This window comes from Anolis sagrei, chromosome 3 (assembly GCF_037176765.1).
Source record: "Anolis sagrei isolate rAnoSag1 chromosome 3, rAnoSag1.mat, whole genome shotgun sequence".
In the NCBI taxonomy this organism is placed as follows: domain Eukaryota; kingdom Metazoa; phylum Chordata; class Lepidosauria; order Squamata; family Dactyloidae; genus Anolis; species Anolis sagrei.
This window is the reverse complement of record NC_090023.1, coordinates 32,623,812-32,651,034: the sequence shown is the minus strand read 5'-3', so window position 1 is coordinate 32,651,034 and position 27,223 is coordinate 32,623,812. Positions and strand designations below refer to the sequence as shown.

General features: G+C 39.1%; 1 protein-coding gene across 4 annotated transcripts; it reads left to right on the top strand.

Annotated features, from left to right (window-relative positions):
• Positions 1-517: 517 nt before the first annotated feature.
• Positions 518-15,876, top strand: HMGB1 (high mobility group box 1). 4 transcript variants are annotated; one of them, XM_060770871.2, is made up of 6 exons: positions 518-685; positions 10,779-10,859; positions 13,063-13,243; positions 13,381-13,526; positions 13,726-13,900; positions 15,227-15,876. In XM_060770871.2, exons 3-6 carry the CDS (start codon positions 13,094-13,096, stop codon positions 15,395-15,397), a joined length of 642 nt encoding a protein of 213 aa, XP_060626854.1. In that variant the 5' UTR covers positions 518-685; positions 10,779-10,859; positions 13,063-13,093; the 3' UTR covers positions 15,398-15,876. The 4 variants fall into 4 exon arrangements, with proteins under 4 accessions (XP_060626854.1, XP_060626853.1, XP_067322692.1 ...); XM_060770870.2 differs by having other exon boundaries at positions 519-685; positions 13,083-13,243; XM_067466591.1 differs by having other exon boundaries at positions 519-694; positions 13,083-13,243.
• Positions 15,877-27,223: the final 11,347 nt, after the last annotated feature.

The window sequence follows — 27,223 nt, the reverse complement described above, 5'->3', positions numbered from 1 at the left end:
TTACTTCTGGAGGCAAATTATCTAACGCAGTGAAGTGGGATATGGTTATGTATTTCACAGACTAAGATGGTTTAATGAAAAATGGGGTCGAAGGGAGTGGGGTTTTTAAAACCCTAATTAATTTTTTCTGCCTGCAGCAAGAGCGTCGGGACTTGCTGTGGTGTGGCTTTAGGGCCTCTGCTACAGCCTCCAAGGAGGCCTATTCCACAGCGGGGCCGGCCGCTTAGCCAAGGCGGCGCGCCTGGTTTGGCCCCTATTGAGATCCGCGCCTTTGCCTAGGAGCCGCTCTCTTCATACATTGCATTGCAGCGGCACTTCCAGCCTCATAGAGCTGTGCATCCCGCTTCAGCCATCTCCCTCTCAGGCAGTTTTATATTTGCGCGCCTTTTCCATCCCCGGTGACGTGTCTCCCTCCGCGGCCAATCGGCGCGCCGCTCTGGTCAGGACAATGGGAGGCGTTCCTCCAATCGGCGCGGCGCCTGCCTCGGAGCCGGCCAATCGGAGCGCCCCTGTGTTGAGAGTAATGTTACCAGCGCTGGAGAGAGTGAGCAGGCTGCGTATCGATCCCGTTCTCAGCCATTGCAGTGCATTGGTCTTACATACGAGATCCAGCGGCCGGCGGCGTGACTTGCGTGGAGTGTGGAGTGGAAGGGAACTGAGTGAGGTTCTGGTGCTGGGAAGAGCGGTGAGTACGGTGAGAAAAGGCTCCAGAAGGAGGGAGAGAAGGAAGGAAGAAGAGAAGAGAAGGAGAAGAAGAAGAAGGGCGGGAAGGAGAAAGAGGAGGAGGAGGGAGGCCACGCAGAAGGGGCCAAATCCACACTCTTTGGAGGCACACAAAGCGGGGAAAGGGTGACAGAGAGGAAGGAGAGGCAATCCAATTTCCACACACATATATCTATATTGCAATATCCATCTTGGATATATTTTCAGCTTGGGAGGATTGTGGGCATGGAAAGCGCCGCTTGGATGGGGCGCCTGATAGAGAAGCCACACGGAAAGGGAGCCCACGGAAGGACCCCCACTTGGCCTCTTTGCTGCTCCCCTCCGGGGCGTTGTTGGCCTCCCGGCGATAAATCACCTCGGGAGCTGCGCTTGCCGTAACATGGCTGACTAGAGCCGTGTGGAGAGAAGAGGGAAAAGGAGGGAGGAGGAGGAGGAGGGAGGGAGGAAAACAAGGCGAGAGGAGGCCGGCTTTCAGGCGGAGAAGAGGAGCGACAGCCACCAGCCAACGGAAGGGGGCGCCTCTTGCTCTCCCTCCCTGTCTACACAACCCTCTGATACGGTTCAGTCCCGCTACACTGCGTTCTAGGACTAGAAGCCACGTCAAAAGCCGTTTCAGATGCATCATGTGGCAGATCCAGCCTTTTAACTGCGAAAGAGAGGGCTTCAAAGCCTCACTGGTCGGGGTTTTAAACATCTATCACAAATATGATATGTGATAGAATAGGTTCTTGTGGGTTTTTTCGGGCTATAGGGCCATGTTCTAGAGGCATTTCTCCTGACGTTTCGCCTGCATTTATTTATTTATTTATTTACTGTGCTTATAGACCGCTGTTCTCAGCCCAGGGGCGACTCACAGCGGTGTACAACATGGAGAGAATAAGGTGCAAATTACAGAACATAATCCAACAACAACCTAGCAATATCAAAACAACATCAACAAGCTATGCATCTATGGCAAGCATCCTCATGGCCCTATAGCCCGAAAAAACGCACAAGAACCTAGTGATTCCAGCCATCAAAGCCTTCAACAATACATTGTGATATAATATATTGTGTATACATATAATATTTAGAACATTATAATGTAATACAATATAATAATATGTGATATAATGCGTATACATATAATTATAATATTATAACGTAATACAATATAATAATATGAAATTATATATTTTATATTCCATGTAATATTACTAATAATATTACAATATAATGGTATAGTAGAATATAGTAATATAATATATTATTATAATATATATTATATATATTAATATAAGTGCGGGGTATAAATATAGGAAATAAAAAATAATATAATGTACATGATATATACAGGGTTAGTCAAAATGCATATGACTAACCCTGTATATTGTGTAAGCTGCTCTGAGTCCCCTTCAGGGTGAGAAGGGTGGCATATAAATGTTGTAAATAATAATACATTATAATTATAATATATATATTATAATATATAAATATAATATAAGGACGGGGTATAAATATAGGAAATAAAAAATAATCTAATGTACACAATATATATCGTGTAAGCCACTCTGAGTCCCCTTCGGGGTGAGAAAGGCAGCATATAAATGTCATAAATAATAATTTATAATTATAATATATATTAATATAAGGGCGGGGTATAAATATAGGAAATAAAAAAATAGTAAAATGTGCAAGATATATATATTGTGTAAGCTGCTCTGAGTCCCCTTCGCGGTGAGAAGAGCGGCATATAAATGTCGTAAATAATAATACATTATTATAATTATAATATATATATTAATATAAGGTCGGGGTATAAATATAGGAAATAAAAAAATAATATAATGTACACAATATATATATTGTGTAAGCCACTCTGAGTCCCCTTCGGGGTGAGAAGGGCAGCATATAAATTTCGTAAATAATAATATTTTGTTATAATATATATAAAAATAATATAAGGGTGGGGTATAATTATAGAAAATAATAATAATATAATGTACACTATATATATATATTGTGTAAGCCGCTCTGAGTCCCCTTCGGGGTGAGAAGGGCGGCATATAAATGCCGTAAATAATAATGTATTATTATTATTATTATTATTATATATATATTATAATATATATAAATATAATATTAGGGCGGGGTATAAATGTAGGAAATAATAATAATATAATGTACACAATATATATATCGTGTAAGCCGCTCTGAGTCCCCTTCGGGATGAGAAGGGTGGCATATAAATGTCATAAATAAATAAATAAATATGAGCCAACTTGGGGCCCTTTAAGTATTTTGGACTGCAGTTGCCACCATTCCTGACAGCCTCGGGCCCCTTCCTTTCCCCCCTCAGCCGCTTAAATAGGGCTGAGGCTGTTAGGAATGGTGGGAGTTGGAGTCTTTGGGTCCTTCCACACAGCCCTATATCCCAGAATATCAAGGCAGAAAATCTCACAATATCTGCCTTATCTGAGTCCACACAGCCATATATTCCAGTTCAAAGCAGATAATGTGGGATTTTATTCAGCTGTGTGGAAGGGGGCTTAGTCCACACAGCCCTATGTCCCAGAATATCAAGGCAAAAAATCCCATGATATCTCTTTTGAACTGGGTTATCTGAGTCCACAATCAGATGATGTGGGATTTTCTGCCTTGATATTCTGGGATATAGGGCTGTGTGGACAAGGACTCCAACTCCCACCATTCCTAACAGCCTCAGTCCCCTTCTTAAGCGGCTGAGAGGGGAAAGGAAGGGGCCCGAGGCTGTCAGGAATGGTGGGAATTGGGGCTGTGTGGACTAAACCCCCTTCCGCACAGCTGAATAAAATCCCACATTATCGGCTTTGAACTGGAATATATGGAAGTGTGGACTCAGATAATAACCCAGTTCAAAGCAGATATTGTGGGATTTTCTGCCTTGATATTCTAGGATATAGGGCTGTGTGGAAGGGCCCCAAAATACCTGGAGAGAGGGTCCAAGTTGGCCATGTCTGATCTATTGGAGTTTAAAACATACACATACATAGATAAATCTCTTATCTATAGATCCACACAGCCATATACCCCAGAATATTAAGGAAGAAAATCATATCTGCTTTGGACTGGGTTATCTTGAGTCCACACTGCCATTTAATCCACTTCAGTGTGGATTTTAATACAGCTGTGTGGAAGTGGCCTCAGACAACCCAGTTCAAAGCAGATATGGTGGGTTAATCTACCTTGATAATTCTGGGTTATATATATGGCTGTGTGGAAGGGCTCTGATATGAGAACCCTTCCACACAGCTAAATAAAATCCCACATCTGATTTCAACTGGAATATATGGCGGTGTGGACTCCGATAACTCAGGGCCCTTCCACACAGACCTATATCCTAGAATTATCAAGGCACAAAAGTCCCACAATATCTGCTTTGAACTGTGTTACTTGCGTCCACACTGCCATATAGTCCAGTTCAAAGCAGATAATGTATTTTATTCAGCTGTGTGGAAGGGAGCTTAGTCCACACTCAGATAATGTGGTATTTCCTGCCTTGATATTATGGGTTATATGGCTCTGTGGAAGGGCTCTGGGTGATCTGAGATCCCCTCTAGACAGGCCCCACGTATATATCCCAGGATCTGATTCCAGATTTGCTGCTTTAAACTGGATTATATATGAGTCCACACTGTCAGATAATCTGGGATAAACAGAAAACTCAGGCTACATCGTCCTGTCTGGGGGACCCTTCAACACAGACATTTAACCCAGAATATCAAGGCAGAAAATCCCACATTATCAGAGGGTGGTCTCAGATAACCCAGTTCAAACCAGATATTGTGGGATTTTCTGCCTTGACATTCTGGGATATAGGGCTATGTGAAAGGGCCCTGTATCTGCTTTGAACTGGGATATCTGAAGCTCCTTCCATACAGCTAAATACAATCCCACATTATCTTTGAAGAGAATATATGGCAGTGTGGATCCAGGGACGTTCCACACGTAACCCAGAATATCATGGCAAAAAATCCCACAATATCTGCTTTGAACTGGGTTATTTGAGTCCACACTGTCATATATCCTAATTCAGAGCAGATAATGTGGGATTTATTCAGCTATGTGGAAGGGGCCCCAGGGCCCTTCCACACAACCCTATATTCCAGAATACCAAGGCAGAAAATCCCACAATATCTGTTGAACTGTGTTATCTGAGTCCACACTCAGATAATGTGGGATTTTCTGCCTTGATATTCTGGGATACAGGGCTGTGTGGAAGGGCCCTGGGTTATATGGCTGTGTTGAAGGGCCCTAAAAGAAATAGAAAACCTGGGTTTATAGGGCCTCCTTCCACACAGCCATATAATCCAGAATATCAAGGCATAAAATCCCACATCTGCTTTGAACTGGGATATATAGCAGTGTGGACTCAACCCAGTTCAAAGGAGATATTGTGGGATTTTCTGCCTTGATATTCTGGGTTATATGGCGGCATTGAAGGGGCCCTTCCACACAGCCCTAGATACCAGAAAATCCCACAGTATCTCCTTTGAACTGGGTTACCTGAGTACATGCTCAGATAATGTGGGATTTTATGCCTTGATATTCTGGGATATAGGGCTGTGTGGAGGGGCCCTGAGATATTTGAGGCCCCTTCCACACAGCTCAACAAAATCCCACATTTTCTACATTGAACTGGGTTATATGGCAGTGTTGACTTTGGACCCTTCCACACAGCCCTATATCCCAGAATATCAAGGCAGAAAATCCCACATCTGCTTTGAACTGGAATATCTGGTAGTGTGGACTCTGATATCCCACTTCAAAGGAGATATTGTGGGATTTTTCTGCCTTGATATTCTGGGATATAGGGCTGTGTGGAAGACCATGAGAACCCTGTATCTCAGAATACCAAGGCCGAAAATCCCACATTATCTGCTTTGAACTGGGATATATGGCAGTGTGGACTCTGATATCCCACTTCAAAGGAGATATTGTGGGATTTTCAAAGTAGATAATGTGGGATTTTCTGCCTTGATATTCTGGGATACAGGGCTGTGTGGAATGGCCCTAGGTTATATGGCTGTGGAAGGGCCCTAAAATAAACATTATCTGCTTTGAACTGGGATATATGCAGTGTGGACTCTGATATCCCAGTTCAAAGTAGGTATTGTGGGATTTTCTGCCTTGATATTCTGAGTTATATGGTTGTGGTAGGGCTTTCAGTCCACACCGCCATATATTCCAGTTCAAAGGAGATGTTTTTTTTCCATCTGTGTGGAAGGGGCGTGAGTCCACACACTGCCTTATAACGCAGTTCAATGCGGGTTTTATACCCCTATGTGGAAGGGAGCTTTAGTATGTATCTATCTGGAACAATGAGAGGCTGTAATGGCTTTTATTTCCAAGTCCCAACCAACCCTGACTGACTAACTGAGGGGGGCACCATTGATAACCCAGTTCAATGCGGGTTTTATACAGCTGTGTGGAAGGGAGCTTTAGTATGTATCTATCTGGAACAATGAGAGGTTGTAATGGCTTTTATTTCTAAGTCCCAACCAAACCTGACTGACTGAGGGGGGCGCCATTGAGGGGACTTTTTCTCCCTCAGAAAAAGCGACGGTTTAAAAAGCCTCTCTCTCTATATATGTATTAAACATTAGGAAACAATAAAGACTTTGGTGGCTTGGATTCAAGAGAAACCACTTTCCCTTCATTCTTCTTCTCCTATTTCTCCTCAGCGCCTCCTGTCATGGCTGAGGGAGGGAGGGAAAAAAGAGGAGGGAGGCAGGCGCGCGCTCCCCTCCCTCTCTCCCTCCACACAAAGGGAAGGCAGCCAGGAGCCATATTCTCCTCCTCCTCCCTCTCCCTTCCTCCTCCTCCTCCTTGTCGTCTCTTCTCAAGAGGAGCGGCCATTCCGAGAAGGCAGCTTGTTTCTCAAGACAGTAATAACATTAAAAAAGGGGGGAAAGCGGGTGCCACAGCCTAGGCTACAGTCGCAATGGAGAAAGAAGAAGAAAAAAGGAACACGCAGGCTGGGGAGCCGCGCCTTCCCCGCCCGAAGAGGAGGGGAGTTTCCTTCTCTCAGCAGCAAAGGCGCCTCTCCCTCTGTCTCTCTTCACACAAAATGGAAGGAGGAGGAGGAGGAAGGGAGGTTGTTTTTGCCCGCGGTGACCTCCTTAGGCAGAACTCCGTCGCCATTGTAGCACCAAATAAAACAAGAAACCTCTGGAATCACTATTCTCTCCAAGGCTTCTCCACCCATAACGTCTACACAGGCAGAAAGAAGCCACAAGCTGCACCACTCATTCTATTTATTGTCGACCTTGCCTTTGCAAGGCAGGATTGCCATAAGGAGCTTAGGCAGAATGGGATTTTCCCCCCACCCTCAGCCAGCTAGCTCTAGGGATTTCTTGTTTCAGGATACAGATTTCAGCATTGCAAGCTGCTATTTTGCTGTTATTTGTATTTTATTTATTATTTATTTTAAAAAATGATATTTTACTCTTTACTCACCAAAACAAAACTTTTCTCCTGAGAAGTGTCCATGATTAAATATTGACAATATTCAAAATATATTGGGTATTTGGCCCTTAGGGTATCTCACAAAAATAAAAACTTTAATCCTCAAAGTGCCACTGATTATTTAAAAATGACATTTTACTCCTTAGATATTTTTTTAAAAATATATATTTTATTCTTTAGAATCCTTCACCAAAACAAAACAAAAAATGTTTCTTCTGAGTAGTGTCCATGATTAATATTAACAATATATTGAGTATTTGGTCCTTTTGGTATCTCACAAAAATAAAAAAAAAACCTTTAAATCCTGAAAGAACCACTGATTATCTAAAAATGTTATTTTACTCTTTAGATTCCCTCACCAAAACAAACTTTTCTCCTGAGAAGTGTCCATGATTAATTAATATTGATAAAATTCAAAATGTATTGGGTATTTGGCACTTTTGGTATCTCACAAAAATAAAAACTTTAATTCTGAAAGTGCCACTGATTATCTTTTAAAAAGTGATATTTTACTCTAGATTTCCTCACCAAAACAAAACAAACTTTTCTCCTGAGAAGTGTCCATGATAAATATTGATAAAATTCAAAATATATTGGCTATTTGGCCCTTAGATTTATTTTTTTTATTAAAAAATGATATTTTACTCTTGAGATTCCCTCACCAAAACAAAACAAACTTTTCTCCTGAGAAGTGTCCATGATTAATTAATATTGATAAAATTCAAAATGTATTGGGTATTTGGCGCTTTTGGTATCTCACAAAAATAAAAACTTTAATCCTGAAAGTGCCACTGAAATGATACTTTACTCTTTAGATTCCCTTTCTCCTGAGAAGTGTCTATGATTAATATAGACAAAATTCAAAATATATTGGGTATTTGGCCCTTTTGGTATCTCATAAAAATAAAAACTTTAAATCCTGAAAGTGCCACTGATTATCTAAAAATGATATTTTACTCTTTAGATTCCCTCACCAAAACAAAACAAAAAAATCATTTCTTCTGAGAAGTGTCCATGATTAATATTGACAAAATTCAAAATATATTGGGTATCTGGCCTTTTTGGTATCTCACAAAAATAAAAACTTAAGTGCCACTGATTATCTAAAAAATGATATTTTACTCCTTAGATTCCCTCACCAAAACAAAAAATAAAACTTTTCTCCTGAGAAGTGTCCATGATAAATATTGACAAAATTCAAAATATATTGGGTATTTGGCCCTTTTGGTATCTCACAAAAATAAAAACTTTAAATCCTGAAAGTGCCACTGATAATTTTTTTAAAAAATGATTTTTTTTAAGATTCCCTCACCAAAAACATAAAAAAAACTTCTCCTGACAGTGTCCATGATTAATTAATATTGACAAAATTCACAATATATTGGATATTCTGCTCTTTTGGTACCTCAGAAGAAGAAGAAAATTTTAACCCTGAAAGTGCCACTGATTAATATAGACAAAATTCAAATTTTCCTTTAAAGATATGTTTGACCCTTTCGATTTTCTCACAGAAAACTTTTCCCCTGACAGTGCTCATGATTAAGATTGACAGAATTATGTGTGTGTGTGTGTCTGTCTATGTGTATATATGTGTGTGTGTGTGTATCTACATGTATATATAGGAGCCCACCGTGACACAGTGGGTTAATAATAAATAATAATAAAAATGTTATTTATATTCTGCCCTATCTCCCTGGAGAGACTCCGGATGGATTCCAAACATAAAAGGCAAACATTAGATGCCCGAACACAACAACAATACACTCATAATAACAAAATTTTTATTTATTTATTTATTTGTTATTCGAACACCACTCCTCTGGGGCTCGGAGCAGCTTACAAGAACAGGCTAAAATTGAACACAATTTAAAAACAGCAATATCAAAAATCAAAGGCCTGTCGAAACATATGTCTTACATGCCCTGCGGAAAGCTGATAAGTCCTGCTAGGCAGAGTATTCCAGAGTGATGGTGCCACTGCTGTAAAGGCTCTGCGTCTGGTTGCTGTTAGATGCAAGGTCTTGACACTGAGAATTTCCAATCTTGGTTTTCAGAACGGAGGGATCTCTGGGGTTGGTAGGGGGTGAGGCGGTCCCTGATTGACAACCCAAATATAAAAACACATTAAACCGCTGGACTTGCTGTCTGAAAGATCAGCGGTTCGAATATGGACAGTGGGGTGAGCTCCCGCTGTTAGCCCCAGCTTCTGCCAACTTAGCAGTTAAAAAACATACAAATGTGAGTAGATCAATAGATACCACTTCTGTGGGAAGATAACAGCACTCCATGCAGCCATGTTGGCTAATTGACCTTGGAGGCGTCTACGGACAACGCCGGCTCTTTGGCTTTGAAATGAAGATGTGCACCACCCCTAGAGTCAGACACGACAAGACTTAATGTCAAGGGGAAAACCTTTACTTTATATGTATGCCACTTGGATATTTTACTCTTTTTGATACTTGTGATTAATACAGATAAAATTCTAAAATATCTTATAGCTGAAATATTGAATATGTTGGGGCATTTTTAAAGCATCCATGGGGCATTTTAAATGAAAATTTGTGAATTGAATTTTAAAAGTAACCTGTCAAATGAATAGGTTTTAAGTCTACAAGTCCCTCAACTTCTTTTTTAATCGTTTTTCCAGTTAGCCTTGTTGCCCACATATCCCCTTTTCATGTGAGAACTCTTTCCTTGACCCCAGTTTCCACTGCAGGCTTTTAAGTGTTGTTTACCTGACTGAAACCTTAGACCAGACTTGTTTAGTCAGAAAGTGCAAATCCTTTTTTTCTCTCAGTCTGCATGCCAAACTGATAGGAAATTCTGCTTTCTGTAGCAATACCAGCTAGAAGTGTGCACATTTCCCTAATGTTGTGCAATGTAAAGGAGAGAAGACCTTTTGTAGACAACTATGAGGAAGCTTGGGGAAATAAAGCAATGTTTCCCTGTCAAAAAAGAGAACTTCAGTATAGATATGAAAAAATGAGTGTTTAAAACTTGAAAATATTTCCTCTGATAAAAACATCTCTTCCAAACCAGACCAAAGTCCTCTCTTCCAAAGTAGCTGAACAGCTGCTGTATAAAAAGACACGTCTGTGCTCCCAACCTTAATCCTATTTTTAAAATTTTAATTTCTATCATCCCTTTCTCCAAAGCAACATTCAGTGTCTTGTTAACAAGCCACAGAATTGTATCTTATTAATTTGCTTTATTTCTACCCTGCCTTCTTATAGGGATTCAATGCGGCTAACAATAACATGACAGAACCCAATAATATGTAAAAAATGTAATAAGTTAATATCCTGCTTCTCGATGGGGGGTTGGACTGAATGGCCCATGAGGTCTTTTCTAACTTTTATGATTCTGTGGAATACTAACATATTTGTCATGGATATAAAAGTTAAAATGCAGTTAACCCCATAGGTGTCAATCAAGACCTTTGATCCTTTTTTCATCATTTCAAGGATCTCTGCAATATTGCACTACATTAACAGTTTAAGATGCCAACAGCTTTATTTTTTTATTCTTTTCTTAATGATTTTCTACCATGGTATTTGCTTTTTTTCACAGCAACTACACATCAGGTCAAGATATTCATCAATCCACAGCTCTAAGATCCTTCTGCGTTCAGTCACGACCAGTTCATATCCAGTTAGTATTTATGTAAAATTTGGGTCTCTTGTATCAGATTGCCTTACGTGATATTTCGTTCCATGGAATTGCAGTTGTCATTTTATTGTTAATCCGGTTTGCAGAGAGCAACCTTTTTTGTTTTGTTTTTATAAATAATTTTGTGTCATTCACATAGTCACCTCAGTTGTCAATCTAGATCATTTATTAACAAGTTGAAAAAAATGATCCTTGAAGTCCTTTTGAGCTAAAAGTTGGTACACAAGGCATCTGCTGGAGAACTTTTCTCCATAACCAGGCTTAACACCTCACTCCATCCTAGCAACATGGTTTGTATTAGCACAAGGGAACCTATATTAATGACTACAGTATGCAAGGCGCCTGGATAATCTGACCAGGCCCTCTGCATTCATATACTCAGTTCCATCCCGTGGTCTAGAACATGGTCTTAGTGCAAAATATATCCACACAGATAGGTTGCCAGAGGATTTGTGACTCATAAAAGGTCAGTTTGGATATAGGATTAGTTTGGCAGATTTATTCATGAGTTGATTGTATATCTTTTTTTAAAAGTCAGGCTATTACATTAGAAGATTGCGGAAATGCTGTGGATGTTACTTATCTAGATACCAGCAAAGCATTTGATAAGATCTCCTTGTGATACTTCGTTTAGCAAACTTACAAAAGATGGAAACACCATTAGATGTTCATCAGTGTTCATCAATGAGTATACTTGAGATTGAAACAAGGTCTTGAATGCTACAGGATTGTGTCCTGGACCCAATGCTCTTCAATATTTCTGAATTACTGATTTAGATGATGAGATGGCAGGAATCCTTAATCAGATTTTCATATGACACAAAATGGGGAGGTCGCTTGCATATTGGAAGATGAACATTATTCAAATGGACCTTGATAAACTAGAAAACCTGGCTGAAATTAATAAAATAGAATTCAACAGAAACAAATGCAAAAAAATTTGTACACAATACCCAAGCTCATGTACCACATGTGGAGAAAGAATAATAGGTTTAGAAAACAAAACATACAAAGTGAGGTTATAGGAGCGAAACATGTTCATGAGTGCAGAAAATAATGAGTGGTGACATAATTGCACTCTTTAAGTATCTGAAGGACTGCCACAAAAAAGAGGATACTAGCTTGTTCCCTGCTGCCACATAGGGCAGGCCTAATGGCTGTACGTTACAGAAGGGTAGATTTTGATTGAACATCAGAAGGATTGTCTTGATGGTAAATGAGGTTCAGCAATAGGACCAATTGACTAGAGAAATTGTGGGATCTTCTCAGGATATATTCATACTGCCTCCAAGGCAGTGGTTCTCAACCTGTGGGTCCCCAGATGTTTTGGCTTTCAACTCCCAGAAATCCTAACAGCTGGTAAACTGGCTGGGATTTCTGGGAAATGGAGGCCAAAACCTTTGGGGACCCACAAGTTGAGAACCATTGCTCTAGCTGGAGATAATGCATTGAGCAGGGGGTTGGACTTTATGGCCCATAGAGCCTTTTCAACCCTATGATTCTGACTGGCCTTTGGTCTAATTTGATGCTAGAATTGAGGGAGAACCCTGAAGGAGATAATGAAAGATGGGTGGATGGAGCATTGCAAGAAGGGAAACTTGGCAGGATGGTTTTAGATGTCAGGCAAGACCAGTCTAAATTTCCCCTGCTAGCCTGTTGGGTGAGGAGCCCATGAAAGACTCAACTTTAGGAGTTTTTCTTTCTAGTTGCAGATTTGCACTACCATTTATATTGAGAAGGCAAATTCCCTATTTTACATACATTTGGAGTTTTTTTTTGTTGCACACTCATTTGTTTGCATAAGTCAGGTGTATGATTATACTTCCCCGTGTTTCCCCCCTTAAAATATGAGAATTGGTGCTTCTGGAGATTTGTAGTATTTCACATTTTTCAATAACAAGTTTTCTCCACCTTGTTCTTGCAAAAGAATACTTTCAGGGATTTTGAACTGGAAGTTTTTGGAATTGGAAGCCACATTTTTACTTCTTCCAGCTTCTCTTGTAACTCCTGGAGAGTTCTGGGGCCAGAAGCTTGCTAGCCTTTGGCCTATATAGCTGTCCATGTAGGTAATTAAAAGTATTACAGAAAAAAATTCTTAATACCAGTTGTACATTCCATTTTTCTTTATTTAAAATTTTATTTTTAAAATAAGAATGGTCTATAGAAACCCAGTGAATCCCCAAAGGTCTGTGTTTTATCTTCCAGAATAATTAAAAATGGGCAAAGGTGATCCTAAAAAGCCAAGAGGTAAAATGTCCTCATATGCCTATTTTGTGCAAACTTGTCGGGAAGAACACAAGAAGAAACATCCAGATGCTTCAGTGAACTTTGCAGAATTCTCAAAAAAATGCTCAGAAAGGTGGAAGGTAAGTATTTTGTTTCTGAAATAGTGATGCAATAGATGCCCAAATAAGTGGTAATATTTGGTAATAAGAAATAAAATTACAGAATACAGCTGGATGCCATGTCATATTGAATGTGCATGTTGCATTTATTTTTATAGACCATGTCTGCTAAGGAGAAAGGAAAGTTTGAAGATATGGCAAGAGCTGATAAAGTTCGCTATGAAAGAGAAATGAAAACTTACATACCACCTAAAGGAGAATCAAAAAAGAAGTTCAAGGACCCCAATGCACCAAAGAGACCTCCGTGAGTAGCTTTATAATTAACATGTAACATTGCACTGATAATACAGTGCAATGAATGGTAAAGTTAGCTGCTTATTTTTATTTTATTTCTATCCTATTTTATTATAAACTTCTTGGGAGAATAGTACTAAAACTTCTAAACTTGCTGTGCATAGTGAAGCAGTTTTTTCTATTCTTAAACTTCATAATTTAATTTTCAGTTCAGCATTTTTCTTGTTCTGCTCTGAGTATCGTCCAAAAATCAAAGGAGAACATCCCGGTCTTTCTATTGGAGATGTTGCAAAGAAACTTGGAGAGATGTGGAATAATACTTCTCAAGATGATAAGATACCCTTTGAGAAAAAGGCTTCCAAACTGAAAGAGAAATATGAAAAGGTACACTTGAATAACTATTTTTTTGGCAGGTATTCACAATGTCATTGTATTTTTGTAATAGTAAAGGATACACCTATATAGCTTGCTTTATCTAAAAGTTTGAACAGAAAGCATTGCATCCCATCAGCAGAATATTCTTCCAAATATATGTTGGAAGATACAGTATTGAAAAGACCTTGTGAGAATATTACTATATGTCACAAGAAATAAAAAAATCTCTGGGAATTGTCTGAATAAACCTCATTTAGGTTTATGCAGACCATTCAGTTTATTCAGACCAAATAACATGCTATTAATACTGTCACATATAACTGCAAGATGGATGGATGGCATCCTTGAAGTGACTGGACTGACCTTGAAGGAGCTGGGGGTAGTGATGGCCGACAGGGAGCTCTGGCGTGGACTGGTCCATGAGGTCACGAAGAGTCGGAGACGACTGAACGAATGAACAACAACAACATATAACTATGTTATAGTAATAGTAATAGCTTCATCTTTTAGCTCACAGGTGAAATTAATTTTTGAGAGTCATGGAATAGTACCACATAAATGCTTTGAGTGAAAGCATATAATAGAATCTCACACCATCATCATATCCATATTTTGTTCTGATACCCATGCTTGAAATAAGTTGTAAGAGATGCAACATTAATGGGATAAAATACATAGAAACTGCTCAGGAAGCGACTGGGTAACCTCTTCGTATTTGAAAAGGGATATCTATTGAATTTGTATGACTTTTACATGGGTGGTGTTAGTGATATTTTCATTATGGTCTCCTTTTAGGAGTGAAAAAGAGATAATACTTGAGGGAGGGTAGATAAAGAAATTAAAGAATTAAACCTTGCCCATCTCATACTGAAAAAAAAAAATGCCAACAGCAGAACACGAGTTACGGCTTTCCATGAATGACATTTCCATTTTTGTCGTATTTTGTAACAGCAGCTGAAATATTGTCCCGTTTGAAACCCATAACTATTCTAACTGAACAATCAAGACAAAACTGTCTTAATAAGTATTGAGATTTTATTTATGAGTTATACATGCAATTCAAAAACAGAGACTTAGTACATGCTGAAGGTGGCACTGTCTGCTGTGTAACTGAAATTCATGAAATCTATGAATAAGCTCTTGGTCAGAATGCTTTGATTTGTAATATGTAAAAATATAAATATTAGACTGTCACCTGAGCAAGTTGTAGATTCTGAATTGTAATTGTGCCAGAATGTGAGTCGAGTACATATCCTTGAAGGAATAGTTACTCAGTCATGGGCTGGGGGAGATATACATTCAGTGCTTCAAATTCTTCTGATTATCTCTTCCAAGGATATTGCTGCATACAGGGCTAAAGGGAAGCCTGAAGTAGCCAAAAAACTAGCTCCAAAGCCTGAGAAAAGCAAGAAAAGGGAGGAAGAAGATGAGGATGACGAGGATGATGAAGAGGAAGAAGAGGACGAGGAGGAAGAAGATGAGGAGGAAGAAGAGGATGATGAATAAGTCTCCTTTTTAGATTATTATTTTTGTCTGAAAAGCATCTAACCCCCCTGTACACAACTCACTCCTTTTAAAGAGAAAAATAAGAAACATAAGGTTGTGCAAGATTTGTTTTTAAACTGTACAGTGTTCCCCCCTTTTTTCTTTCTTTCTTTTTGTATAGTTAACACACTACCAAATGTGTCTTTTGGTAGACCTGTCCTCTAGTGGTATCTCAGTCGCCACTAACTTTGCCTAGTACAGTTTATGGGGGTTATAAATTGGCATGGAAGTTTATGGAGATTTCCTGTTGGTGCACAGCACAGATTAGTTATACATGCGGATGTAGTTCATTATTCATCTTCAGTTGTCTGCATCATAAAAGTAGTAGTTGTTCTGTTTAACTGAATACCACTCTGTAATTGCAAAGAAAAAAAGAGAAGAAAAGTTGTAGCTGTTGACATTCTGATTGCTTCTAAGTAAATACATTTTTTAAAAAATTAGTATTGTTGTCCTTTTAATAGGTGCCCTTGTAAAGACAATATTTTCCACTTTTTTCCTGGAAAGTTCATTTTTATGCTCTTTTGGAATCACATCACAATTACACTTCATATAATGACCTGATGTGAGAGCTTTGTTCTACTTGCCCTACATAATCATGATAGGGTAGGAAATACAATATATACAGGAATATGCAGTGCAGGGCTTTTTCTTGTAACAGGTCGCAATTTAAAAAAAAAAGCAGCACCTGTTCTTAGTTAATCTATACTTGCTCAGTTTTTATTGCATACAATATTCTATGGAGCTGTGTAAATTTACCAGTTTGGGAAATACAGACTTCACTGGCATGGGTACTTCTGGGTGGGAGGAGGGAATAACATCAGATAAGTATCCTTGAGGGACCATTGAAAGAGTATATTCTCATTCTGATTTGCGAGGAAATTACATGTATGATTTCATTGACTGGTAATGAGAGTTGTATTTGCAAATACCTGAATGCAGATGTGAGTGTACCTTACCTAAGTAGGTAATGTTAAATGCTAAATTACTGTAATCCTTTAAGGATACTATGACAAGTGATATTTGTGGATTTTTATACCAAGAAATCTCTTGGCACTAAATATCCCACATGAAAAGATTTTACTTTGCTAATGTTTTCCATGAGTGGTACTCTTGTTTGATCTGTATAAATCTATGTTTTCATAAATACTAGTTTTAGCCCATTTGCAACATTTTACATGGTCTCAAAATGAGATAAGATGTATCATTCTATTAGTCTTATAATGCATTCTTGATGTTTGCCCATTTTGTAAGTTAAAAATAAGGGGAAAGTACTTTTTTGATTTAGGTGTGAGATGTAATGTGCTGTTCTAATGACCTCTGATTTGATAAAAATATAGGTTACTTTGAAAACCAAAGTTAAAAAGTTTTTAGTAAAGTATTCAATAAAAAGTGCTGGCAGTTAACTCTTTTACATTTACCTGCAAACTAATTTGGGGATTGATTGGAAATTCTGTAGTTATAAAATGACGGTTCTCAAATGCCAGTGTTTAAAGATAGCATTCTTGTAATTTACACACATTTTTGATGGGGTATTGTTTTGTTATGCATTTTTGACTTTTAAGATTCTTACTTCAATTTTGCATTTGTTTATGTATAACCTCAGGAAAGTATTGAACATCTGATTTCCTGGTTAATACTAATAAAACAATAATTACAGAGGTTTTATATATTTAGTTAAATGAGTTTACTTTAAACATGTGTTGCTCTTCACCAAAAAGTAAAAAATAATAATACAAAACTCATAGGATAGGATCTTAAAATAGTTCACATGAAAATAGTTTTTTAATACATCTGAACTCTTCCTTTGGGCAAAGGATCTCTTGAACAATGTGTGATTGATCATGGGAGATTGCTGGAAGGGAGGATAGGATAGGAAGCGACTTCCATTAACATTGCAGGGAGTGTAATCCTGGTGTATCTGCTCAGGAGTACATCCAAATACCTTCAGTGAGGTTTACTCCTGATTTCAATGGTTTCTAGTTAGAGCGGACACTGGATTTTGCTCAAAGTAAGAAGGCAAATGACTGCAACTTGTTTTCATGAATTTTATGTGAGCATAGCATCCAAAAAGGACTTTAAAGCTTTTTGTGAAGTTGTTCATATCAGTAAGGCTCACTATTACCCACAGTTTTCCATTTCCACGCTTGCATCCAGGAACATATCCCCCCACAGATATAAGAAGTTAATCTAATTCACACAGTTTTGTCCTCATTTGGATACATCAAGTAAAAAAAGGTAAGTATAGCACAAACAAGATGGTTTTACAGCTGGTATGTGTGTCACAAATCCCTGGCTGAGTACTGGCACTAATCCAGATATTTTGTTCTAGTGGAGGTATACAGTATTTCAACTAACAAATAGATCAGTGGTTCTTAACCTGTGGTCCCCCAAATATTTTGGCCTTCAACTCTCAGAAATCCTAACAGCTGGTAAACTGGCTGTAAAAATATGATGGAAAGATTGGGGGGATAGGTTCCTGCACCACAAAGAATAACAGTTCAACGCATTCAGCTAAACTTTATTGATAGGCTGGAACCAAACTATTGACTCAATCTGGAGAACCCAGAGACACCTACAAACACAGGGGAGAATATTTTTTGGAGCTTGGGTAAGTTAAAATCATGGATATTGTGTCTGGGTAAGGGCATTATACTGTAATGAATAAAATCCTGAATTAAAAGGGTTCATCCACATCTTACAAAAAAAATCTTGTCACAGTTATGTTTCCTATCATTATTAATGCTGTGACTATTGATTCATGTCAGTGACAACATTTACCTCATCGTATTGTCGAAGGCTTTCATGGCTGGAATCACTGGGTTGTAGGTTTTTTCGGGCTATATGGCCATGTTCTAGAGGCATTCTCTCCTGACGTTTTGCCTGCATCTATGGAGAGAATGCCTCTAGAACATGGACATATAGCCCAAAAAAACCTACAACAACCCATTTACCTCATCCTTTACTTGCCCAGTGAACATTGTCAGCCTTCCTTCCATGTTGCTGTTAATTGCCCATTGTTTCGATCTTTGTGGGAGAGAATGCAGTACATTCTTGGTTTAGGCTGCTATTGGTGGTTGAGGTTTTGATCTGAACTTTATAACTGTTTGGTACTGCACCTTATCCACAAAATGAATTCGGCATCTTGAGGCATATCTACACTATCCACTTAAGTCCATTTCAAACAAGTATTGAAGAAAATGGTCTCGCTGTGTAGATTGGTAAAAGGGAAATCCTGGAACTAGTTTAAGGTCTGGATGGTAATTACTCAGCAGTCACACACATTAAGGGCTTGCTTTTGTCGACACTTGCCGTCTATCTGCCGCAGTTTGAAGCTAGCTTTGAACTGCATTAAATAATGTAGATTGGGCCTTGGAGAATTTAAAGCTGGGATCAAAAAACAGAATGGATTCAACAATTCACTGACAAACACTGGCCACCACCAACTTGGAGGGAGTCTGCTCTCTACCTCAGCACCTCTAATTGGGATTATTGATTTTGCACAATCATTACGTTTCAGGACTGGCGAATGAGCAACAAAGTTGTTTGTAGACCATGGGCCACACACCACTGAGCAAAAAGTGATAGCAAATGCAAAGCCGGGCTTATATCCATTAGCAGAGCACCTTTGCTGGCACATTGCAGGTGTCAACTCTTGTTACTGAATAGCAGCATATAGGAATCAGCATAATGTAGGAATGTGTAGGGAAAGTTGTACTAAAGTCGACAACACGTCATTGCACATACCTTATAGTTGATATAAACACTCAAGGAAGCACATAATGCATAAAGCATCAACCTCTTTTGATGATGCCAACCTTAAGACATGAAGCACACGCCTAAAACTATTTCAGAGAATGTGATGTTTTATATGCAGTTATGTTTATTGGAGAGCTGAAATTGGCTTTTGCTCCATTGGGCATGTGCTCCATGGCAAATTTGTGTCTGTTGCTGTCTGATGTGTGAAACTGGCGGCACACAGTATGAAAACATGAATGTGAAAGTAGGCATGCTTATTTGAATAATATCTGAAACATTCACACAATTCCTTATTTTTCTGGATGATAAATCGTTACGTGCTGCTTTTGTGCTTTTGAATACCTCACCAAATCTGCATATCAAAACAGATCAATACTGTGCTTGATGTGCCGAAGTATAAAATCTGCTGCTTGTTGGAATAATTGAAAGAATAAAAAATAAGTCTAATTCATCCATTTATCTTCTGCCAAATGTATGCTCAGTATGAGAGCGGAATATTAGTGCTCTAGTCTTTCTGCATGTTCCGTAAAAGGAAATTGTTAATAATTTTGCTGTATGCTTCAGTTGTTTACCTAATTACTTGTGAGAGAAAACAGCTGCAAACTTACCACACCATCTGGATAGCTGAAAATCAGATTTCGTTGACTTTTTCCATAGTATCTCAAGTGAAGTATGGTAACAAAAATCCAAACTGTGAATCTTGGAATTGGATACTTGTTAAAGCGGCTATACACCTGAATTATCAACTGATTAAAGAATTATAAATTTGCATTATTAACTGAGTCTGTTAACCAACTAAAAACATGTGTCCTTCAAGAATACGTTGCAGAATATACTTTTTAATGAGAGCCAAACAAGTATGCCTTCCTTGGAATACTCTACTTCCTGCTTCACCAATTCCTATGTGCATTTTTTGGATTTTTTCTACACTTGACAGCCATGCCATGCCCAATCTCAAGATTTGCTGAAACACGAAACCTTTGAGAAGAGACTGAATGAAAAGCAAGAGCGGATACAATTTAATCCTTATGCATCAGTTTTGTGTTTTTTTCGTGCTTTTGAAAGAGAGATATATTTTCTGGCCCCAATGAAAGTTACAATGCATTGAGAGGACTGTGGTTAGGATTAGGGTCACTGGTAAAGCTGAATGTACACTTCCTGCATTTCCTGAAGTCAATGAGTGGCTTTGTCCACCTTCCTGGAACACGATAATCACTATAAACAGAGTCTCATTTCTGCTTCTTAGCTTTCCGTTTAGCTAAAGGACAGCACAAGGTTCTTTATTGTCCCAATATATATTGACTGTTACAAACAGATCCGTGACAAATAAATTCATTGGCATTCATTTTGTCCCAAGTTGAGGTATTTTGTGTAGCCCCCCACCTCAAAAGAAAACCTACAACGAAAGTCCCATCTATACTGATGGAAAAATGCAAGTGCCTGAGAAGCTCTGTTGTGGGGGATGATTTGGTCTTGGCAACGGCAGATCTCAGATAAATGACCCAATAAATAATATTGTACAGAGATACCTAACTGGTAAATTTAGCAAACACACAAGATAGATACATTGTAATTCAAACAGTAATTCAAAGTGCTGGTTTTGACCTATAAAACCCTATTTGGCTCTGGCCCAGCGTACCTGTCCGAACATATCTCCTTCTATGTCCCACCTCGGAGCTTAAGATCTTCTGGGGAGGCCCTGCTCTCAGCCTCCCCTCTATCACAAGTGAGGCTGGTGGGGACGAGGGACAGGGCCTTCTCAGTGGTGGCCCCTCGCCTGTGAAACTCACTCCCCGGGGAAATTAGGTCATCAACATCCCTCCTCTCCTTCAGAAGGAAGCTGAAAACATGGATATGGGACCAGGCCTTTGGATAATCTGGCAGACTGACAAGGTAATGACGACCAGAATTTGGAAAGGACTATGGTAATGCTAAACGGACTTGCGGATTTTAGAACTCGGTGAACGTTGGCCACTAGATTGGCTTTTAGTTATTATATTAATTGAATGTTTTAACTTGTGGTTATTGTTGTTATGTATTTATCTGTTGAATTGTTGGCGTCAAATTGTGCCGGTTGTAAGCCGCCCTGAGTCCCCCCTAGGGGGTTGAGAAGGGCGGGGTAGAAGTGCCTGAAATAATGTATGTTTCACAGAAAACTATGCACTATAGCCACAGGCTGCTGTTTGCCACATTTCCTGAACACATATCCAAATGAGCCGCAGTCCTTCCAAAGAGGTTTGGGTGTGCTTAAGGTATTGAAGGATATTAAATTCCAGAACTGGCCTTTTCATGTTCAAGCTCCAGTCCCGGCTGAACAATTAGACTGTTGCAGCAGAAATACTAGAAAAACAAGCATTCCTGTAGGAGCCAACTGTTTTGCTGTCTGCAAACAACAAGGGTCTTACCAAACCTATCCTTCCAGTTGGATGTTTCTACTGTAATGGGCACATGACAAATCTGTCTCAAAACAAAAAGCAGGGCCATCCTGAGCCAAGTTTTTTCTTAAGTTCCTCACTCATTACAAAGCAGATTTGCAGATGTCGCAAAGAGCCGTTCAGTGCCACCCACTGTTGGCAGCTTGGAAAAAAGGAAGGTTATTTTAGGTTACGACAGCCAGCCATTGCTCAGTTAAGCACAGGAAAAAACACAGATCTTGGCTCTCGCTCAGTGTGTCAGAGGTGATCTCCTCTCTGTCTGAGCGAGCTTTAGGGGAGCATGGAAGTGTAGTTTCCTCAAAGCACCACTGCTCTGAGCAGCTCGGTTTTGGTTTTGCTGGTGCGGTTTTTAAACGGCAATTTCCAAATAACTGATCCTGTTTTGAGCAAAGTGTGCTGCTTTTGCTGTGCATCGGGCTGTTGCAGAAAAAAGGCTTTGCCTCAAATCATCTGGTGTCACTTGTCGTGAGATGCTAGTTTAGAAGAATCTAGATCAGAATTTTTTTGGGAATTGTTAAAAAAAAAAAAGACAAAATCTGGCCAGAGATGAAGACTGAATTTCTGGATTTTGTTGCTTGTTCCTCTTCTGGTTTTCATTTCAAAAATTATATGTATTTTCAATCCACATACACACAGATTCTTTATAGCATATCAGTCTTCCCCAGCCTGCTGCTCCCCAGATGTGTTGGACCACAAACACTATACATTGGCTGGGAGTTAAGGGCTTGTACCCCACATCTGAAGGATACTGGGTAGGGAAAATACTCCCCCTTACTATGATGAAAGTTTATGGGAATGTAATAGGATGAAGATGAAATGACATCATCTCTTTCCTCTGAGGTTGAGAGATTGAGAGGGTGTGACTTGCCCAAGGTCACCTGGCGGGTTTACATGACCATGTGGGGATTCAACCTCTGGTCCCCAGAGTTGTAGTCTGAGCTCAAACCACTACACCAAGATGGAAGAAGTCATACCTATGCTTATTTGTGAATCTCATATGAATTACATCCAACAATTCCTGGATCCCTCTACACTTCCATATCATAGAGATTATCAAAGCGGATAATCCACATTATATGCTTTTAACTGGATTATAGAAGTCTACACTGCCATATAATCCAGTTCAGAGCAGATAATCTGGATTTTATATGGCAGTGTAGAAGGGGACAGAGGTGGCAGATTTTCCAATACTGTGATTTTTTTGAAAAAAGAGTGATTTGTACAATACATTCCCCTGAACAAATGCAGCACCTGGAGTTCAAGACATGGCTCTACTGTACTATTCCACAGGTTGTGACATTAACTTTCTCTTGTCACATCAAACAATGAATTTGAGAGACAGAACTGGAGTCTAGCATCAACATTCAGAACACTGGGAGGTTTTTTTTGAAACCACATTAAACATGCGGCTGTCTGTTAAAAACACAATAGCCTCAAGAGTCAAAACCACAAGTGTGTTGGGAATGTCATTGGGTCATCTGTCTGGGAGCAGTTGGCTTGGCTTGATCACAATTCTCCAAGGTCCCAAACAAATGTTTTTGCCAGCAATGCTACCTGAGAGATGATTTTTCTTTTTAAAAAACCCACCATAAAGAGCTTTTCTGTAATCAAAAACATGGGCTCCATACCAAAAATATATATTCCTTTCTTAGGCAATCCCTCGTCCAAGTATGATGGCCTTCCAAGTGTAGTGTCTTGGTGGTGAATATGTAGGTGACTATAGAGCCCTATTCTTGACCCACATGTTCTTCCACAGTGAGGACATTGGTTTCCAGGTGGAAGGTGGTCCCGGTCAGGGTTGGCTTGACACAACTTCCTCTTGCACATTTCTCTCTTTCGCCCTCCATTTGTGCCTCTTCAAATTTCACAGCACTGCTGGTCACAGCTGACCTCCAGTTAGAGCACTTGAGGGCCAGGGCACTAGATTTTCTTTAAACAGGGATGTAAGTGGAGCATGTAACTGCTGCCTATTGGCAGGTGTGTGTGCATGTGTATTTAGATAAGTAAGCATTTTAATGATTTTTAAAATAAATTTCATGAATAGTTCATATTATACTTCTTTTGTTTATGATAGAAAAAAGCAAAAGATGTGGGGAGGCTATAGAACAGGGGCGGAGACTGTGCAGTTCTCCAGATGTTGTTAGACTGCAACTTCCAGCAATTTTAATCAGCAATGCCACAAGTGGAGAAAACTGCAAGTTAACAACATTTGGAAAGCCATTTCTCTCTATCTGCATTGTAAAGGACTCCCATGGAAATGAAAAACCACAACTAAAGAAATTATGGTTTTTAAAAAACCCAGAAATAACACCTTTCTAGCAATTTCTAAGTCTTTCAATATGACTTTATGGTTGACTTTTGCTGGAAGTTCACAATAGAATTGCATCAGAAGACTTAGAGATTCCTAGAAAGGTGTTCTCTCCAGAAATCTCTAGGTTCTCTGGCACTGTTGGAAGAAGTTGACCATGAAGTCACACTGGAGGACTCAAGGATTCCTACACAGAATATTATAATCAAACCCATGGATAATCAAATCTGCGAAAGTTTTAATGGCATAAGTGGAAGGACGACTATAATGGTTGATTGCTCCTGATGCCCTTGGATATTTGCAAATTACTATTCTGATTGCCAGCCTTTATGTAAGATTCAATTGCCACTTGGTTTCTGTATGCAATATACAGAAGGAAATTGTGTTTCTCCTTAGATCACAAAATACCTTGACTCAGCCTAGTTTTCCTGTCTTTTAACAGGGTCCAAAGCTTGCTATTTGGTGTGACTCCCTCATATTCCATATCATGTGTGGCTGTCTGATTCACTTAATTTTTTGGCCTCAAAAAGAGGGAGATACTCCTCTGTCCTCCAAGTCCTGCTAAGCTGTGAACAGAGCATCTGAAGTACCTTCTAGGAGAAGAATGCCTTAGATACAAATGTAGCTGTGAAACATAGAATTGCATGTAATTTCCACAGTTGCTGCCCTTGAAAAAAATCCCTGCAGTTTGAACTTCTGCCTCAGTGCACAGTGTACTGGGCCTCTCCCTTATTCTGCTTCTATGGTGAGTGATATATTTGCTGTATTTGTATTTAAAGGCTGGGTGGTTTCCACCCCTTGCCCTAGTTTGCTGGGGAAGAATCTAGAGGGCGAAGTTTTGCATATCTGCCAGCATCTGCTTGTACTTATTGCACAAGTATTTAGCACAGAACAGCACATACTTGCCTGAAGCTTGAAGGCAAAAGTGAAGTGCGTACTTTAAAAAGCAATCCAGCCGCAGAGCGAATTAAAAGAAAATGACGGCGTGGATGATTCGGCAAACATAGTTGTTCTTAGTGGGTGTAGTTCAGCTGCAGGCCCTTAAAGCATCAAGATTTGAGCAGAAGAGGCAGTAGGTTATTCCTTGGGTATTATGTACAGTACCTGCAAGGAAACAGACACTGCTTTTGAATCCACAATGAAAGAGTTATTTGCATAGCAGAAGACTATGGGTGGATCAGAGTTCTTGGCACAACCACTGCTAGCACAGTGATACGTAAAGACATTGGATTTTAACTCCTGCCAGGCTGGCTGGGGATGAGGGGAGTTATAGTCCAATAGATCGTATTGGTGCAACAGTTTGGAAAATCTAATTTATTTATTTATAGCATTTTTATCCCTCTCTTTCAGCCCGAAGGCGACTCAGATCGGCAACAATTAGATGCCACAACATACATACATATGATGCCTATGTGAGGCCGCTCTGAGTCCCATTGTGGGGAGAAGGGCAGGATAGAAATGTATGAAATAAATAAATACATACATACATACCAATTAAAACTTTTAATTTCACATAATAAAATTTTATTTATTTATTATTTGCTACATTTGTATACCGCCCCTCTCAGCCTGCAGGTGACTTGGGGCAGTTCACAAGGCAACAATTCAATGCCAACAACATCATAAAAACATTTAAAACATTTAAAAGTGATAACATATCAGTTAAAACCATGACAATAATAAAAACAAGTCATTTTGTCTCCTAATTAAAACGTCATCCAAACATATAATCCAATTGTTCCATACAAAACCAATGAAAACTATAATAGTCAATGTCTTCCAGTTCAACTCCTGAACCATTTACATCATCTAAGCTGTTCCGTGTTCGTTATTTCATCACACTGTGCTTATCCTATAACGCCGTGTTTCCGAAAGCTTGCTCGAAGAGCCAGGTTTTTACTCTTTTCCGAAAGGTCAGGAGGGAGGGGGCCGATCTAATATCCCTGGGAAGGAAGTCCCACAGCTGAGGGGCCACCACTGAGAAGGCCCTGTCTCTCGTCCTCTGATTCTGAACATATAGAATAAGACTGCTTCAGGATCTAGTGCAGAGATGGAGAAAGTATGCCTTTCAGAATATATTGACTAGGGCTAATGAGATCTGAAAGCCTTCCTGGCCTAAAATTCAATGTTTGTTAAGTCCTTCAAGAGTAGGTCAGAGGTAGGAATTATGTGACCCTGTAAATCAGTGGTTCCTAAACATTGGTCCTCCAGATGTTTTGAATTTTAGCTCTCAGAATCCCTGACTGTTGGCCAAACTGGCTCAGAGTTCTTGGAATTCAAGTCCAAAACTTCTGAATGACTAAAGTTTAGAAACCACTAAAGTTTAGAAACTATTGTGGTGGACACTGGACATACTTATGATGGAGGTGGGAGCAAGAGAAGGGACTCCCTAGCAGATCTTAGTGCTCATGCCGGTTCATAGAAGAAGATACATTATATTGCTCTATAAAGAGGTTAGGAGGACAAACCATGCAACAAAATGACTGAGATCAATCACCTATTGAGTTAATTTAACACAAAATTATTCATTCCTAACAGAAAAAAGACACAAATTGACCTTGTATCCTTTCATCTCTATTTTAATCCAAAGATCTGTATGTTAACTCCTGCTCAGTAATTGAATTGCTGGGTAAATTTTAACCAGTTGTGATCTCTCAGTATGATATACCTTGTCAAGTTGTTGCAAAAAGGAAATTATGAGTGCTGATCTGAGATCCTTGGTGGAGCAGCATAATAAAAAGTAGTGGTGGAAAATACCATCAAGTAGTAACAATCATTGGAAACATAATAACAATAATTATTATTAATGGTCATTTAGTTTTATTAAGTGCAACTGGAGATAGAAATGAACACGCTTCAGGACCATCTATAAATAAACAACAGCCAAAAAAGAAAAAGGGAAGAAAATCCACAAAGCAATCTCAAAACTGGCAAAGAACCTGGATACCAGATGGCTTCACAGCTGAATGGATAAAACCTTCATTTTTTCTCTCTATCCTTTTATGAATCTCACAGCTCAGTCCCTAAACCAAATAAAGAGCACACTTCATGTGACGAATGCAGAGCCATCTTATGAAGGACTCATGACTATAACATACGTACTTTCAACTTCTGTTTTACTGATTTTTATATAGATTGCTCTGGTAACTTATTTTGACTGCACATAAGTGCTCCAAATAAGAATAAATAATCTTAGATAGAAAGGCAGTGAAAAGTAATTAAGGCTCTAATTAACAACTGTCAGTCTGGTTTACTTAAGAGCCTGTGTGGAAAAGATGAAATTCTCCA

Excerpts from the sequence above, each read along its gene's own strand:
- HMGB1 (XM_060770871.2), top strand. The coding sequence starts at position 13,094 with ATGGGCAAAGGTGATCCTAAAAAGCCAAGAGGTAAAATGTCCTCATAT. Across the intron at positions 13,244-13,380 it reads AATGCTCAGAAAGGTGGAAG|ACCATGTCTGCTAAGGAGAA; the intron begins GTAAGTATTTTG and ends TTATTTTTATAG. Across the intron at positions 13,901-15,226 it reads TGAAAGAGAAATATGAAAAG|GATATTGCTGCATACAGGGC; the intron begins GTACACTTGAAT and ends ATCTCTTCCAAG.